The sequence below is a fragment of the Bos grunniens genome, chromosome 6, assembly GCF_055505025.1.
Source record: "Bos grunniens cultivar Pamir isolate PY7600 chromosome 6, Bosgru_T2T1.0, whole genome shotgun sequence".
In the NCBI taxonomy this organism is placed as follows: domain Eukaryota; kingdom Metazoa; phylum Chordata; class Mammalia; order Artiodactyla; family Bovidae; genus Bos; species Bos grunniens.
In genome coordinates this window covers 55200101-55218695 of record NC_141170.1, presented here as the reverse complement: position 1 = coordinate 55218695, position 18595 = coordinate 55200101, and the positions used below count along the sequence as shown (strand labels likewise).

The 18595-nt window shown below is 38.4% G+C and overlaps 1 protein-coding gene across 3 annotated transcripts in view; it reads right to left on the bottom strand.

Moving 5' to 3' along the window:
* Positions 1-14721, bottom strand: part of YIPF7 (Yip1 domain family member 7) — a 45930-nt gene extending 31209 nt beyond the window's left edge. For 2 of the 3 annotated variants that reach the window (XM_086407711.1, XM_086407712.1), the window contains exon 1: positions 2286-2414. Coding sequence is in view for 1 of the 3 variants with exons in the window: in XM_086407713.1 (XP_086263839.1) it covers positions 14538-14679 (142 nt within the window). In the remaining 2 variants the exon portion in view is untranslated. Of the gene's footprint in view, positions 1-2285; positions 2415-14537 lie in introns of those variants that run through there. The other variant, XM_086407713.1, reaches the window with a different exon arrangement.
* Between the last annotated feature and the right edge of the window lie 3874 nt (positions 14722-18595).

Below are 18595 nucleotides of genomic sequence, written 5' to 3'. Positions count from 1 at the left end.
TGCAATGTGGGAGACCTCAGTTCAATCCCTGGTTGGGAAGATCCCCTGGAGAAGGGAATGGCTATCCACTCCAGTATTCTGGCCTAGAGAATTCCATGGACTATCCATGGGGTAGCAGAGTGCGACACAACTGAGCTACTTATACTTCACTTCAGGTTGGGAGAAATGTAATTGCAGTTTCAGACTTTGAATTTGAAATCATTATAACTAGGCTCAAACATATCTTTATTAATTAAAATAGGAACCATTATAATCAACACATTTTTGCAATAAGAAATAAGTTGGTTTATTCTTGTAGTGTAAAAATCTGTGCTTCTGGTTTCAATGAACTCTTGGAAAGCATTTTCTGCCCCTTGTTAGTTGTGGAAGTATTTTCCACGCTGCTTCTGCTGCTGTTAAGCCTCTTCAGTCATGTCCGACTCTGTGCAACCCCATAGACGTCGGCCCACCAGGCTCCTCTGTCCCTGGGATTCTCCAGGCAAGAATACTGGAGTGGGTTGCCATTTCCTTGTCCAGTTTTCCATGCAAAGTTGCTGAAATACTTGAAGAAGTGGTAGTCGGTTGGCAAGAGATCAAGTGAATATAGAGGATGAGGCAAAACTTTGTAGCCCAATTTGTATATATATAAAATACACAGAAAGTAATGTCATTAGCAAAAAAACATAAAGCAATAAATGCACGTTAAAGTAATGTATAACATAATCACACTTAAGAATGTATTCCAATATCAAACAGCAAAGTTCAACAGTGCAAAACTGCAATTACTTTTGCACTGAGAGTTGGACTGTGAAGAAAGCTGAGCACCAAAGAATTGATGCTTTTGAACTGTGGTGTTGGAGAAGACTCTTGAGAGTCCCTTGGACTGCAAGGACATCCAACCAGTCCATCCTAAAGGAGATCAGTCCTGGGTGTTCATTGGAAGGGCTGATGCTGAAGCTGAAACTCCAATACTTTGGCCACCTCATGCAAAGAGTTGACTCATTGGAAATGACTCTGATGCTGGGAGGGACTGGGGGCAAGAGGAGAAGGGGACAACAGAGGATGAGATGGCTGGATGGAATTGCTGACTCGATGGACGTGAGTCTGAGTGAACTCCGGGAGTTGGTAATAGACAGGGAGGCCTGGCGTGCTGTGATTCATGGGGTCGCAAAGAGTCAGACACAACTGAGCAACTGAACTGAACTGAACTGAACTGAATAGCGTGTGTGTGTGTGTGTGTGTGTGTGTATGTATGTGCATCATCTATCTGTACTCTTTGCAAAGCCAGGAAGTAAATGGCTGATAATAATATATAGGCTTGATTTATTCATAGAGCTTTAAAGTGTGCTAATAGCCTCTCTACTCCCCAAAACAAAGATAAAACCCTCAAAACTAATTTTCCAGTTCTACTTTCTAATTCTTAAATGGTGTTTGGAACATTTTCCTTTTCTCTTGCCCTGTCTGCTGCACCAGGGCTTCTGCTGAGTCAGAGGAAGAAAGGCTTGATTTGGCTATAGGAAAAGAGCCTGTTTCCATACACTCTCTGCATAGTTTCTACTCACTACTGGGAATGAAGAGCAGTGCATATAGTCTTGATTGAGACCTAAGGGCTAGAATACCAGAGGGAAAAACAAAGACTTGACAGGAGAAAAAGTTGGGGAAGAAAGTAATAGCAAAGTGGGTAATAGTGTCTCTTTGTATGAAAATTAGAGAAATGGAGTAAAAAATCTTTTCAACTCAACATTTTAACCCTTATTTTCCTTTGAAAAGCTTTCTATTTCAAAAGAAGAACTTGAAAATCACTAGGAGTAGTTCGTATAATAATCTATGGTATACTACTTATAATACATTTCAAATGAAATTGCATAAACAGCTTGAGCTCTAAGGGCCTCATTAATCAGAAATATTCAAGTAACAATTGTCAAATATATCACTTTTCAGCTCAGTAAAAATGCAAAAAGCTACTCTAAAATTAGACTCATACATTTGATATAATAAATCAAGATTTTTCATTAGTAATATGTATAAAAGTAGCTATAAATTATGTAAACTAAAATCAGGACTAGGAGAATGTAAAATCTTTTAATAACTTGCAATTTAAAAAATTTAGAATTTAAGAGCATAACTTTTTCAGTCAATGAAAATATGTTATTATAAAGCATAGGCAATAATTTTACTGAAAGCACACTATGTTTTCAGAACATGCAAAGCTTTATGTTAATATGATTATTGGTTTTGCAGTCCTCATATAACCTAGATTTGTATTTTGTTTAAGTGCCAATTCTTTAGAAGGATCAGACACATACCTTTATATTATTTTATGTTGAAAGATCCTCCAACAAATAGTAGCTTTACTTGAGAAATTTTTAACAAATCAGCTCATGAAAAGATGACCTGCTGAGTCTATATATAAGCTTCTAAATTTGTACTCTGACACTCTGAACAGATGCTACAGCCAAAAAAAAAAAAAAAAAAAAACCTGCCAAAAGCCAAACACAGTATTTTATAACACTTGTTACAGTGTACAAACACAGTGAATGGTGTAGAGACAATTTGATAAAGTAAATGGTAGATTCAGCTTCCTTGTGTGACTAATGTACCATTGAACTCTAATTTAAAACCATTTATTTGAGGCTAACAATAAAGAGGCCTAACACTTCCTCTGCTTCTTAGCCTAGAAGAATATATTCAGCCTTCACAAGATTTTCTAATAAAGTGGTAAAAATCAACATATGGTACATGAACTTAACATAACAATCTTAGCAAAAATCTGAAAATGTGTGATCAATTTTATCCAAATCTGAACCATTCAATTTAACCAACACTGAACCATTCAACCAACAACACTGAGAAAGACTCCCCATGGTCTATGTCTGATTTTTACCCTGCTTCTTACTTCTCCATCACAGCCCAAGATGGATATACTAATATGATCTAGAGCACTCCTCATTCATAGGGCATATTCTGCCCCATTTTTAAGCCAATCTTGATCACTGAAAGACATCTATGATATTGTGTTTTATAAGGAAAATATATATCTGGTAATTTAGTTGACCAAAACATGTTTCTCATTATATTTGGTCTTTGTCCATGGTTCCTGACTCATGGCTCCTAAAACCGTTGGAATTTCCTAAGTGTTGAGAGTGACAAAGGTGTCTCTTGGTATGTTAATCAGGTGATTTGGGGACCTCATCTAATGATGGGGGCTGGTTGACAATGGAGCCAATAACGTGAATAGAGGGTTGGAACATTCAACCCCATTCTCAATCTCTGAGGAGGGAAGAGGGCTGGGATGTTGAATTAATTGCCTGTGGTCAATGACAGGAGAAGGCAGTGGCAACCCACTCCAGTATTCTTGCCTGGAGAATTCCAGGGACAGAGGAACCTGGTGGGCTGCCGTCTGTGGGGTCGCACAGAGTCGGACACAACTGAAGCGACTTAGCAGCAGCAGCAGCAGGTCAATGACAATCAATTATGCTGATTACTGAAACCTTTATAAAGCCTCAAAAGGATAGGGTTTGGAGAGCTTCTGGATTGGCAAACCCAGAAGGTGGATGTGCTGGGAGAATGGCACCCTCATAGACAGGGCATAGAAGCTTCTCTCCCTTCCCCACTCTCTTGCCCTATGCATTTCTTCCATCTGGCTCTTTCTGAGTTATATCCTTCTGTAATAAACCAGTGATCCAGTAAGTATATTGTTTCTCTGCGAACCTCTCTAGCAAATAAACCAATTCTAAAGGAGATCAGTCCTGGGTGTTCATTGGAAGGACTGATGCTGAAGCTGAAACTCCACTACTTTGGCCACCTCATGCGAAGAGTTGACTCATTGGAAGACTCTGATGCTGGGAGAGATTGGGGGCAGGAGGAGAGGGGGACGACAGAGGATGAGATGGCTGGATGGCATCACCAACTCGATGGACGTGAGTCTGAGTGAACTCCGGGAGTTGATGATGGACAGGGAAGCCTGGCATGCTGCAATTCATGGGGTCGCAAAGAGTTGGACATGACTGAGCGACTGAACTGAACTGAACTGAAGGAGGCAATCCTGGGAACCACCAATTTATAGCCAATTTATAGGTCAGAAGTACCAATTTATAGGTCAGAAGTACAGGTAACAACCTGGACTTGATACTGGTATCTGATGGGAGGAGAGAAGGAAGCCAATAGTCTATTAGGATTCTTAAGAATTGAGTTGAATTGTAGGACACCCAGATGATGTTCCAAGAATTATATGGTGCTGTGTAGAAACTTATCCTCTATAACTTGTTGGAATTGGGGCCAAATAATTTACCACCAGATCCATTTCTTCCAGGAAACTGCCTGAGTTGGTTCCCTTTACATTCAAGGATTACTTCAAGGAGGCAATTTCTATCTGGATCTGGTGGTTTCATCACTAATATCAGCATCAAGGCTGGAGGTCAAGTTCCCCTGTGATCTGCTTCTTACTGATTCTCCGTTATAGTACTTGAGATTTCTCAAGTATCTAGCTCTCAGTAACTGAAATCTGCTGTTCAAGGTTACATTGCACTTTGGAAATTTCTGCTAGAGCCAATGGCAGATCAGATCAGATCAGATCAGTCACTCAGTCATGTCCAACTCTTTGCGGCCCCATGAATCGCAGCACGCCAGGCCTCCCTGTCCATCACCAACTCCCAGAGTTCACTCAGACTCACGTCCATCGAGTCAGTGATGCCATCCAGCCATCTCATCCTCTGTCGTCCCCTTCTCCTCCTGCCCCCAATCCCTCCCAGCATCAGAGTCTTTTCCAATGAGTCAACTCTTCACATGAAGTGGCCAAAGTACTGGAGTTTCAGCTTTAGCATGAAACTAATGGCAGATAGTAAAGTAAATTTCTCCACACTGTTTAAAAATATTTGGATTTTGAAAATCTTTAATCAGAGCTGTCTTTTGCCAGGTCACTAGTCAGGTAACAATAAATCATGCTTTTTTTGTTTGTTTGTTTTGAGGATCTATTGAATACCAGACTGTGTTCTAGATTTGAAGTTATAGAAGTAGACAAATTAAGAAGTAGAAATAGACTTGTACTTCAAGAAGTAGACTTGTACTTCAAGAGACATATTTTAATATCAATCCTACTGTATCTACAACAGAAAACAATGACTAGCCTGGTACAGTTCTATGAATTTAAGGTTTAAGTCATTGAACTTTTGCATCAACCTTATAAAATATTATTCTTCCATTTTACAGAAAAATAAATACAGATTAAATAACTTGCCCAGATGGAAGCTAGTAGGTAGCAAAAAGCCACTATTCGCAACCTGGTAGACTAACTCCAGAACTCACAATTTATCCAAAACAAGGTCAGGAATTAGCCAAAATCTATCAAGAAGTGAGCATAAACTCTTAAGATGGAGAACTCAAAGGGGAGAAAATTAGGGTATTCAGTGAAGTCCTCTTAAGAAAGTCATTTGAATTGAGACCTGGTTGATGAAAAGAAGCCATTTGAAAGACTATGTGAAGAGGGTATAAAGCAAACACTCTGTGGTGGCAAGGAATTGGCAGTTTATAGCTTAGGAAAAAAAAGCCATGTGGTTATGGTTTTGAATCATAAGATGATGAGTTTAAAGGTAGAGGTAGAGGCCAGATCATAAAAGCCTTGGCAAGGAGTGTAGATTTTATAATAATTGAAATAAGATGCCACTGCAGGGTTTTAAGCATGGGGTATGATCAATCTTATGCAGAAATTGAAAAGGGAAACTCATTAGGAGGATGTTGTGCCAGTAACAAATGCATGATATAAAGGTAGCTTGGACTAGGGTAGCAGTGGAAGTGGGACAACTGGTAGAAAAGTCTCGGCAGCTGAGGGAAGAATGAATTGAAGGGATCAGGACCAGACCAGTGCTGAAGTAAGAAGACAGTTCATTCCAGTGAAATGATGTGAGGCTGTCTGAACTGGGAAAGGTCCAATGCAGGTGAGGAGGACCAACCAGGTACAAAAGATATATGGGAAGAAGATTTTTATAGGGTTTAGTTTCTGTTGGCTAAGAGGCTTCCCTGGTGGCTCAGCTGGTAAAGAATCTGCCTAAAATTCAGGAGACTTGGGTTTGATTCCTGGGTGGGGAAGATCCCCTGGAGAAGGGAATGGCAAACCACTCTAGTATTCTTGCCTGGGAAATCCATAGAGGGAGGAGCCTAGTGTGCTACAGTCCATGAGGTCACAGAGTCAGGCATGACCGAGTGACTCAGTTCAGTTCAGTTCAGTCACTCAGTCACGTCCGACTCTTTGTGACCCCGTGGACTGCAGCACGCCAGGCTTCCCTGTCTATCACCAACTCCTGGAGCTTACTCAAACTTATGTCCGCTGAGTCAGTGATGCCATCCAACCATCTCATTCTCTGTCCCCTTCTCATCCCACCTTCAATCTTTCCTGGCATCAGGGTCTTTTCCAATGAGTCCATTCTTCACATCAGGGGGCCAAAGTATTGGAGTTTCAGCTTCAGCATCAGTCCTTCCAATGAATATTCAGGACTGATTTCCTTTAGGATGGACTGGTATCTCCTTGCAGTCCAAGGAACTCTCAAGAGTCTTATCTAACACCACAGTTCAACAGCATCAATTCTTTGGCACTCAGCTTTCTTTATAGTCCAACTCTCACATGCATACATGACTACTGGAAAAACCATAGCTTTGACTAGATGGACCTTTAAAAAAATAAGACAAACTGCCCCTTTCCATCTTGGGCTTCCCTGATAGTTCAGTTGGTAAAGAATCTGCCTGCAATGCAGGAGACCCCAGTTCAATTCCTGGGTCAGGAAGATCCACTAGAGAAGGGATAGGCTACCCACTCCAGTATTCTTGGGCTTCCCTTGTGGCTCAGCTGGTAAAGAATCCACCTGCAATACGGGAGACCTGGGTTCAATCCCTGGGTTTGGAAAATCCCCTGGAGATGGGAAAGGCTATCCACTCAAGTATTCTGGCCTGGAGAATCCATGGACTGTATAGTCCATGGGGTTGCAAAGAGTCTGACATGACTAAATGACTTTAACTTTTACTTTCAAGAGGGAGAAGAGAGGGATAATTATTGAAGATAATTTATAGAATCCTAATGACTTCCTAGTTCTAAGGATCAAGTTTATGGAAAAAGGCCAGATCGTTATATGGTAGCCAAATTTAGATTATCATACTTTCTATTTCTTCTTTCAAAGGCTTTTATGTGAGAAGCTAGATCCCTTCCTATAACAGCAAGGACTCAGAGTACACTCTTTCTTTTGACATATAAAGTCACTGAATTGTTTGCCAAAGATAATAATATTTTCAATCTTAGTTCACTTAGTTGGATTTTAAACTTACTTCGTGGTTTTGTATTTTTCAACTTAGTTTTTTTAATTTATGGAAACCAGCTTGATTAGACGAATTGCAGAAAAAATGTGAACTGAAATGGCATATAAAAATGAAATTAATCTAAACCGCAAGAGAGCTATAAGGTATGAAACATTGAAGACCAAATGACTTCACACTCCTGACAAGTGACTTTTGCTGTCGTTCAGTTGCTCAGTCACTTTTGACTCTGTGACCCCATGGACAGGAGCACACCAGGCTTCCTGTCCTTCACTGTCTCCTGGAGTTTGCTCAGACTGATGCTCATTGAGTTGGTGATGCCATCCAGCCAACTCATCCTCTGTCACCCCCTTTAATACACATATCAAAATACTTTGAAACTACTCTTATACATGTAACACCATATGTATATAAAACATGCATTTAAATCTTTTTCCATTAATGAATCATCCAATTGTTATAATGTTCCCTTGTAGCTCAGTCGGTAAAGAATCTGCCTGCAGCACAGGAGACCCGGGTTCAATCCCTGGGTTGGGAAGATCCCTTGGAGAAGGAAATGGCAACCCACTCCAGTATCCTTGCCTGGAAAATCTCATGGACAGAGGAGCCTGGTGGGCTGCAGTCCATGGGGTTGCAAAGAGTCGGGCACGACTGAGCAACTAACACTTACTTACTTATGTTGAAGGACAGAGTTGAAATTGATATTATAATTAGTTCATATACTTATTTCTGGGTTCTGAATGATCAAAAAAGCTGGATAATATGAATAAGGATTCTCACCTGATGTAAAGAGCACCACATTCTATTCACAGCCAGTTTCTGTTCCTTTCCCCTTCTCCTTCCCTTTATCTTTCCTCCCTTTTCTCTGTCCTCTCTCTAAACTTTCTTCTAAGGTGATCTCATCCACTCCCCTGGCTTGATAAGCCATCTGTATAGAGAGAGTTCCTCATGTCACATATGCAGCCCTTGCCTATCTTCTCAGCTTCAAACTATTTCATATCATATAGACAATTCAAAATTTAACATAATCCAAACTTTTCTTTTACCTTCTACCTTCTCCAACCCAACACTGTTTTCTCCATTTCGGGAGATGGTATCACAAGCCACTCATTCAAATCAGAAATTATCTAATCCTTTGGTGAATTGTATAGATTCTATCTCTAAAACATATCTCCAACTAACTAATTCTCTCCATCTCAACTGTCATCACCGTGATGTATACTCCTCTGTTCTCCCACTTAGACTTCTATTCAATAAAGTGAAATACTCCTTTTAAAGTAGCAGATCCAGTAGGTGGTCATACAAGTTTACATAATCAAGACTGTAAAAGTCATACCATTAATGGCACAGTAACTTGCCAAATAGGGACAAAGTTTCTTCTGTGGTTGCTGACTGCAACTCGCAGTGGGAATAAGGAGAAGAATTTCCATCTGTAATTTCTTAATCTCTCTGGTGATCTGTCAAACGTCAAAAGACTGTGAGTTGGTCAACAGCTATATCTGAAACAAGTTGCCCTCTATCTGACAATTATGCATACATATTTATGTTAAAGGATGAAAGTTTACATAGATGGATGAATGATCACTACTATTAATTTAGCTTACTCAGAAACCAGTGTTTCAATTGTGTAAATCTAAGCATAACATATGATTATGTCATTCATTACTGCAATTTTTCAATATAAAAATAGAGGCTCCAAGAGGTTAAGTGACTTCTGCACAGTCACACATTTAATATGTAACAGATCAAATGTGGAAAATCAATTGTCTCAACCCCATTTCCTTTCATTACTTTTCATCTCTTAAAAGACTACTTATGATTATCTAAAGTGCCGATATTAGGGTGTATCTGTTTGGAAATATTAAACAATATTTATTTACAACCTCCAGCAAATATTTTTCAGCTAAACAGAGCTTCTAATGAGCCAAGAGATATGTCATAATTTTCTACCTCTGCTGACAGAGAAATGGGTTGTTTTTTTATCAGTGTTTATCAGGTAATTATTTTGGCAGTCTATATTTCAGTTTAATGTATTTATACTATAAATTACTACTCTTATTAAGGCAGAAAAAATACATGTTGTGTTCCATTAATTTTTTAAAATACATTTTGCTCAGTGTTCTGTACATGCACCTTTTGCTAATACCATATAAGATTTGTTCAAGATCATCTGCCCTTTAAAGACCAGGCTGCTTCTATTTTATGAGCCACAGTCACATGAAAGTGGGCATAAAATTCTGCTTCACTGAATGAGTTTTAAGGAGTTCAACATGTCCCATGACATGAAAAGAAAATTACAGCATTTTCCTTCATTAATATGAACATAATTATCCTTGACTTTTAATCTGGCTATTTCTTATTAGCTTCCACTTTTGTTTTAGAAGAAAAATCGGAATCTAGCAGAATTATTACTGAACACTTACAAGTTTTCAGTTTGATAGCAAGTAAATGTTAGCAAAAACATAATATACACCTGAAATTGTGAAAATTAATATGAGTGGTAGTTAATTAGTACATTATTATAATAATAATTTCAAAATGTAATAAATTTTTATACAATATAAATTTACCCTACTGATATAATTAATTTTTATAGAAAAATTTCCTAGGAATTACATATATTCTGCCACAAGTTATCTAACTGCAAGGATCCTCAGCTCCCTCATGCATAAAACAAAAATAAAATTTTTACCTACCTCTTAGGTAGTATGTAGTTTATCTTGATCTCATCAACTTAATTTTATTTTTCTCTGTGTTCCATAATATACTTAAACTTCATAATATACCTAAATCAAGGTAAATATAACATATATGTACATGTATATATAAATGTGTATAAAATGTGAGGATTAAACAGAATTTTGAATAGGAACAGTTAACACAGGCAGGGGCAAGTTGCAAACACTCAATAAATATTATTAGTTATGATTATTATGATTACACTTGTCAGCAACAACAATAATTTCTGCTCACACATTTGATTGTAAGTTTAAATCTACTGCAATCTACAGAGATTCTTTTCAGTAGAGTCTTAAACTTTTTTTTGAACAGTTGTATATTTTTTCATCTTCCTAGTATAACTTTAAAAGAGTTTATTCTTCTTATTCTCTTTAATGCGATAACTTTTTTCCTTGGGAGCAAGAAAGAAAATGTTCCACAACTGCCAAAGAGAAATAATCACAAAATTTTGCAAAAGATACTGTTCCAAACATAACTAACTCCCTTTCAAATAAATGAATATTTATTTTAAGCATTTAATAAATCTAAAACTAATATTAAGAATCAAAACAATTAGAATGGGAAAATTAATAAGCAAGTAATGATTCACAAAGAAAGAATAAGAGATGTCAGAGAAGCAGAAAATTAAGCAGATGATAGCTAGATGCTAATGTGATTTTCTAAGACAAATGTAGTCACAGAAAGGTTAATTCCCTTCAGGAATAAAGATCTATTTTTCTTGGCATTTGTGCACTTAGGAATGCACTTTCTTGGGCTTTATCCTTTATTCCTAATTCTTGTAATGGGCATTTATTGCTCCCCAGTATCCAGGTTCATTTTTCTTTCCTGTCAGAACCTAGTTTTTCCTTTGGAGAACACCCTGCTGACTTTGTGAGTTATGTGATTCTGACTAGAATGACAGCACACTTGGTAGAAACATTGTAATACCTACTGTTAACTCCAGAAAGAATGAAGGGATGGAGCCAAAGCAAAAACAGCACCCAGTTGTGGATGTGACTGGTGATAGAAGCAAGGTCCGATGCTGTAAAGAGCAATATTGCATAGGAACCTGGAATGTTAGGTCCATGAATCAAGGCAAACTGAAAGTGGTCAAACAGGAGATGGCAAGAGTGAATGTCAACATTCTAGGAATCAGCAAACTAAAATGGACTGGATGGGTGAATTTAACTCAGATGACCATTATATCTACTACTATGGGCAGGAATCCCTTAAAAGAAAGGGAGTAGCCATAAGGTCAACAAAAGAGTCCAAAATGCAGTACTTGGATGCAATCTCAAAAACGACAGAATGATCTCTGTTCGTTTCCAAGGCAAACCATTCAATATCACACTAATCCAAGTCTATGCCCCAACCAGTAATGCTGAAGAAGCTGAATGGTTCTATGAAGACCTAAAAGACCTTTTAGAACTAACACCCCAAAAAGATGTCCTTTTCATTATAGGGGATTGGAATGCTAAAGGAGGAAGTCAAGAAACATCTGGAGTAACAGGCAAATTTGGCCTAGGAATACAGAATGAAGCAGGGCAAAGGCTAATAGAGTTTTGCCAAGAAAATGCACTGGTCATAGCAAACACTCTCTTCCAATAACACAAGAGAAAACTCTATACATGGATATCACCAGATGGTCAACACCAAAATCAGATTGATATATTCTTTGCAGCCAAAGATGGAGAAGCTCTATACAGTCAGCAAAAACAAGATTAGGAGCTGACTGTGGTTCAGATCATGAACTCCTTATTGCCAAATTCAGACTTAAATTGAAGAAAGTAGGGAAAACCACTAGACCATTCAGATATGACCTAAATCAAACCCCTTATGATTATACAGTGGAAGTGAGAAATATTTTTTAGGGACTAGATCTGATAGACAGAGTGCCTGATGAACTATGGATGGAGGTTTGTGACATTGTATAAGAGACAGGGATCAAGACCATCCCCATGGAAAAGAAATGCAAAAAAGCAAAATGGCTGTCTGAGGAGGCCTTACAAATAGCTGTGAAAAGAAGAGAAGCGAAAAGCAAAGGAGAAAAGGAAAGATACAAGCATCTGAATGCAGAGTTCCAAAGAAAGCCTTCCTCAGCGATCAGTGCAAAGAAATAGAGGAAAACAACATAATGGGAAAGACTAGAGATCTCTTCAAGAAAATTAGAGATACCAAGGGAATATTTCATGCAAAGATGGGCTTGATAAAGTACAGAAATGGTATGGACCTAACAGAAGCAGAAGATATTCAGAAGAGGTGGCAAGAATACACAGAAGAAGTGTACAAAAAAGATCTTCATGACCCAGATAATCACGATGGTGTGATCACTGACCTAGAGCCAGACATCCTGGAATGTGAAGTCAAGTGGGCCTTAGAAAGCATCACTATGAACAAGCTAGTGGAGGTGATGGAATTCCAGTTGAGCTATTTCAAATCCTGAAAGATGATGCTGTGAAAGTGCTGCACTCAATATGCCAGCAAATTTGGAAAACTCAGCAGTGGCCACAGGACTGGAAAAGGGCAGTTTTCATTCCAATCCCAAAGAAAGATAGTGCCAAAGAATGCTCAAACTACCACACAGTTGCACTCATCTCACATGCTAGTAAATAATGCTCAAAAGCCAGGCTTCAGCAATACGTAAACCATGAAATTCCAGATGTTCAAGTTGGTATTAGAAAAGGCAGAGGAACCAGAGATCAAATTGCCAACATCCGCTGGATCATTGAAAAAGCAAGAGAGTTCCAGAAAAACATCTATTTCTGCTTTATTGGCTATGCCAAAGCCTTTGACTGTGTGGATCACAATAAACTGTGGAAAATTCTGATACAGATGGGAATACCAGACCACCTGACCTGCCTCTTGAGAAACCTATATGCAGGTCAGGAAGCAACAGTTAGAACCCGACATGGAACAACAGACTGGTTCCAGACAGGAAAAGGAGTACCTCAAGGCTGTATATTGTTACTCTGCTTATTTAACTTATATGCAGAGTGTATCATGAGAAACGCAGGGTTGGAAGAAGAACAAGCTGGAATCAAGATTGCTGGGAGAAATATCAATAACCTCAGATATGCAGATGACACCACCCTTATGGCAGAAAGTGAAGAGGAGCTCAAAAGCCTCTTGATGAAAGTGAAAGAGGAGAGTGAGAAAGTTGGTTTAAAGCTCAACATTCAGAAAACCAAGATCATGGCATCTGGTCCCATCACTTCATGGGAAATAGATGGGGAAACAGTGGAAACAGTATCAGACTTTATTTTTCTGGGCTCCAAAATCACTGCAGATGGTGACTGCAGCCATGAAATTAAAAGACACTTACTCCTTGGAAGGAAAGTTATGACCAACCTAGATAGCATATTAAAAAGCAGAGACATTACTTTGCCAACAAAGGTCTGTCAAGTCAAGGCTATGGTTTTTCCAGTGGTCATATACGGATGTGAGAGTTGGACTGTGAAGAAAGCTGAGCACCAAAGAATTGATGCTTTTGAACTGTGGTGTTGGAGAAGACTCTTGAGAGTCCCTTGGACTGCAAAAAGATTCACCCAGTCCATTCTAAAGGAGATCAGTCACGGGTGTTCATTGGAAGGACTGATGCTAAAGCTGAAACTCCAATACTTTGGCCACCTCACGCGAAGAGTTGACTCATTGGAAAAGACTCTGATGCTGGGAGGGATTGGGGCCAAGAGGAGAAGGGGACGACAGAGGATGACATGGCTGGATGGCATCACTGACTCAATGGACATGAGTTTGGGTAAACTCCAGGAGTTGGTGATGGACAGGGAGGCCTGGCATGCTGTGATTCATGGGGTCGCAAAGAGTCAGACATGACTGAGCAACTGAACTGAATTGAACTGAACTGAATGTTAAAATGCTCCATAATATCAATAACTTTTAAACAAAATTTACTGATGATAAAATTGTTTACATGTTATTTTTTATTATTTCTTTTCTTATGGGCTGAAGTGAGTGTTAAGGTCCATATGTTGAAGTCTAACCCTTAGTACACCTAAGAATTTGACCACATTTAAAGACAAATTCTTGGGGCTTCCAGTTTACAGTGGTGGGGTAGAAGGACATGAGCTCATCTCCTCCTGCCAGAGCACCAAAATCGCAACTAGCTGTTGAACAACCATCTGCAGGAGGATGCTGGAACCCAGCAGAAAAAGATACCCCACATCCAAAAACAAAGAAAAGCCACAAAGAGATGGTAGGAGGGGCACAAGGATGATAAAATCAAATCTCATACCTGCCATATGGGCAACTTACAAACTGGAAAACAGTAAGACCAAAGAAGTTCTCCCACTGTTGTGTAGGTTCTAGCCCCCATGTCAGGCTTCCCAGCATGGGGATCTGGCAAAGGGACTAGAAATCCTCAGGGAATATGATCTTGAAGGCCAGTGGGATTTCATTATAGGACTTTCACAAGCCTGGGGGAATCAGAGTTTATGCCACTCTTAGAGGGCATAAACAAAATCTAGTGTGTACCAAGACCCAGGGGAAAGGAGCAGTGACCCCATAGGAAACTGAACCAGACCTACCTGCTAGTGTTAGAGGGTCTCCTGCGGAGGTGTGGGTCAGCAGGGGCTCACCACAGGGATGGGGGCACTGGCAGCAGCCCCTGGAAGATACACCTTGGTATAAGTCCTCTAGCTTCTTGGATGTCACCATTAACCCTACCATAGAGCCTGTAGACCCTAGGGCTTTATTGCCTCAGGCCAAACGACTAAAAAGGAGGGAGCACCCACACATCAGCAGATAACTGGATTAAAGTTTTACCGAGCAAGGCCCTGTCCACCAGAACAAGACCTAGTTTTTCCTACCAGCAGTACTTCCCATCATGAAGCTTATACCACCCTCTTAACTTTATCTACCAGAGGGCAGACAGAAGAAGCAAGAAGAACCACAATCCCACAGTGGCTAGAACAAAAAACACATTATAGAGAGTTAATCAGGATGACAAATGAGAGATAAATCTTAGATGAAGGGACATAAAATTTCAGAAAGATAAAATCTCAGAAATACAACTAAATGAAGTGGAGCTAGGCAACCTTCCAGAAAAAAAATTCAGAGCAATGATAGTGAAGATGATCTAAGATCTTGGAGACAGAATGGAGAAGATGTAAAAAATGTTTAACGAAGACCTAGAAGAAGTAAAGAATAGACAGAGATGAACAATACACTAGAAGGAATCAATAGCAGAATAACTGAGGCAGAAGGGTGGATAAGTGACCTGGAGGACAGAATGGTGGAAATCACTGCCTGCCACAGAACAGAATATAGAAAAAAAAAAAAAAAGCAGGGAAGTGGGGGGGGGGGGGATGAAGACAGTCTAAAAGACCTCTGGGACAATATTAAATGCATTAACATTTGCATTATAGGGGGTCCCAGAAAGAGAAGAGATAAAGGATCTGAGAAAATATTTGAAGAGATAATAGCTGAAAACTTCCCTAATATGGAGAAGGAAATAGTCAATCTAATCCAGGAAGCACAGTGAGTCCCAGGCAGGATAAACACAAGGAGGAATACACCAAAACAGATAGTAATCAAACTGACAAAAGTTAAAGACAAAGATAAAACATTAAAATCAACAAGGGAAAAATGCCAACATACAAGGGAACTCCCATTAGGTTATCAGCTGATTTGTGAACAGAAACAGTACAAGCCAGAATGGAATGGCATGAGATATTTAAAGTGATCAAAGACAAGAACCTACAACCTATCTAGGAAGAATACTCTGTCTAGGAAGACTCTTATTCAGATTTGATGGAGAAATTATAAGCTTTCCAGACAAGCAAAAGTTAAGAGAATTCAGCACCAGCAGCAAACCAGCTTTACCACAAATGCTAAAGGGTTTTTATTCAGGCAGGAAACACAAGAGAAGGAAAAGACCTAAACAAAATGAACCAAAAACAATTAAGAAAATGGTAATAGGATTATATATATCAATAATTACCTTAAATGTAAATGGATTAAATGCACCAATCAAAAGACATAGACTGGTTGGGCAGATAAAAACACATGCATGTGTGCACTTCCACTTACCACATCATCCTACTTACTATCCCAAATTGTATGTAATTATTTTATATTGTTAGTTTAGGCATGTTTCCATTATGGCTTGCAATTATAATTATCTTTTACATTTTGTCTGACTATTAATTATGAAAACTAATAAACATCTTTTACTATTGTGATTATTTAACTATTATTCACTTAATACCATTGTGTCATGGTTGGTTGACAGAAAATAATAGAATTCTATTTCACCAAAACTACCATTTAGTGGAAAAATCTGTCTTTACATTTTAAAATTCAGAGGAATATCAGCATTATCTTGGAATTTTCTGAAGAATACAAATGCCCAGGTATTGCTTTTTTTCCTCCAAAGCTCCACATGTTTCTTTTTTTAAATTATTTATTTTTTGGTTGAAGGGTAATTGTTTTACAGAATTTTGTTATTTTCTGTCAAACATCAACATGTATCAGCCATAGGTATACATATGTCCCCTCCCTCTTGAACCTCCCTCCCGTCTCCCTCCCTGTCCCACCCCTCTAGGTTGATACAGAGACTGTGTTTGAGTTCCCTGAGACATACAGCAAATTCCCATTGGCTATCTCTTTTACATATAATGTAAATTTCCATGTTACTCTCTCCATACATCTCACGCTCTCCTCCCCTCTCCCCATGTCCATAAGTCAGTTCTCTATCCACATGTTTCTAATGAGCAGACATGTTTAAAAACAACTAGACTATATGATGATCTTTTACTTTTACTTATTTTGATTTTTTCTATTTCATATTCAGTGCTTCTATTACATTTAGTTTGTGTTTTCCATCTCTCTTTTTTATGTTTCTCAAGTCTTTATCAAGAGTAGTAGAAAAGCTTTTGTATACATACACATGTATATAAATAGTATGTATAATATATATATTTTAGAAAACTTATGAATTTTTGCCTAGCTAAAACACTTATGACATTTTGATTCTACTTGTTTGATTTAGTTTGGATAGAATGCTAGATATCTAATTTACATTCACTCAAAACTTTGTTATAGTTCCGTGTATTTTGGCATCTAGTATTACCGCTAGATGTCTAGAAAGTTTATCTTAAGTGATTTTTAAAAATTTTTGAATAAGGCTTAAAATTTCCAATTCAATTCTGAGAATATAAAGAAATACCATGTTGCAAAAAAAAAAAAAAAAAGCTAAAAATTAATGTGATAGAGTATTATTAACTAAAGTACAAATTTTGTTCAAATTTCAAAAAATTTTATGCTAGTGTCCATTATTTGTTTTCATACCTTATTCAAGACTCCACAATGCATTTAATTGCTTTGAGCAGCTTCAGCTGTATGCAACAAATTTTGGTAAACTCTCTACATTTTCATTCTATTACAAATATTTTCTATTTCCTTGTGGCATCTTAGACACAGCTATCATTTAAAAGTGGACATAATTTCCAAATACATGGGATTTTTAAAGTATTTTTGATAGTAATTTCTCATTTTGATATTAATTTCTCATTTAAATGGTTTCTTCTCTGCAAGTACACTCTATTTTTTCAGTCTTCTAACTTTATTGAGATTTCAATGGCTTAAAGATTTCTCTTGGTAAAAGTCATACTGCACTTGAAAATATGTGGGTTATTTTAAAATGTCTTTTGATATTGAGCTGTAAAATAATTCCAAGTGATATGAGAACAGATTTTGTATGATTTCAATAACTTTGCTGCTGCTGCTGCTGCTGCTAAGTCGCTTCAGTCGTGTCTGACTCTGTGCAACCCCACAGACTGCAGCCCACCAGGCTTCCCTGTCCCTGGGATTCTCCAGGCAAGAACACTGGAGTGGGTTGCCATTTCCTTCTCCAATGCATGAAAGTGAAAAGTGAAAGTGAAGCCGCTCAGTCAGACTCTAGCGACCCCATGGACTGCAGCCTACCAGGCTCCTCCGTCCATGGGATTTTCTAGGCAAAAGTACTGGAGTGGGGTGCCATTGCCTTCTCCGAAAGTGGGCCCAAATCTAGTACAACTGATATCCCTATCAGAAGAGATAAAGAATGGACAGGTATTGAGAAAAGACCACGTGAAGACACAGGGAGAGGATGGTCATTCATAAGCAAAAGAGGGAGGCCTCAGAAGAAACTAACACTGCTGACATGTTGATCTTGAACTTGTAGCCTCCAGAATTGTAAGGAAATAAATGTCTTTGTTTATGCCACCCGGTCTACAGTGCTTTGTTATTACAGCCTTAGCAAACAAATAGACCCTTTAAATGCCTTTAAAAGCATAAGCAAAACAGCTTTGGTTTAGTGTACTATGCAAGACTGTAGCTTCTCCATTAAAGATTCGTTCTATAGGGAAATAAGCCTTGGCTTATGTGAGTTTTTAATTATGTGTGCTCTTCAGAAATCCTTGCCTCAAATAAAATGCCACTGTTCCAAATTCTGGCCGTGTTTCTTTTCTCAGTATTAACTCAATATGTCATACCTTTTTACTCATTTATCCTCACTCAGCAGAGCTTTTTTGGCATGGTTAAGGGTGTAGATGCTGAGGCCAGTAATTAAATGTATGATTTAGGCAGTTACTTAAAAAGCTAG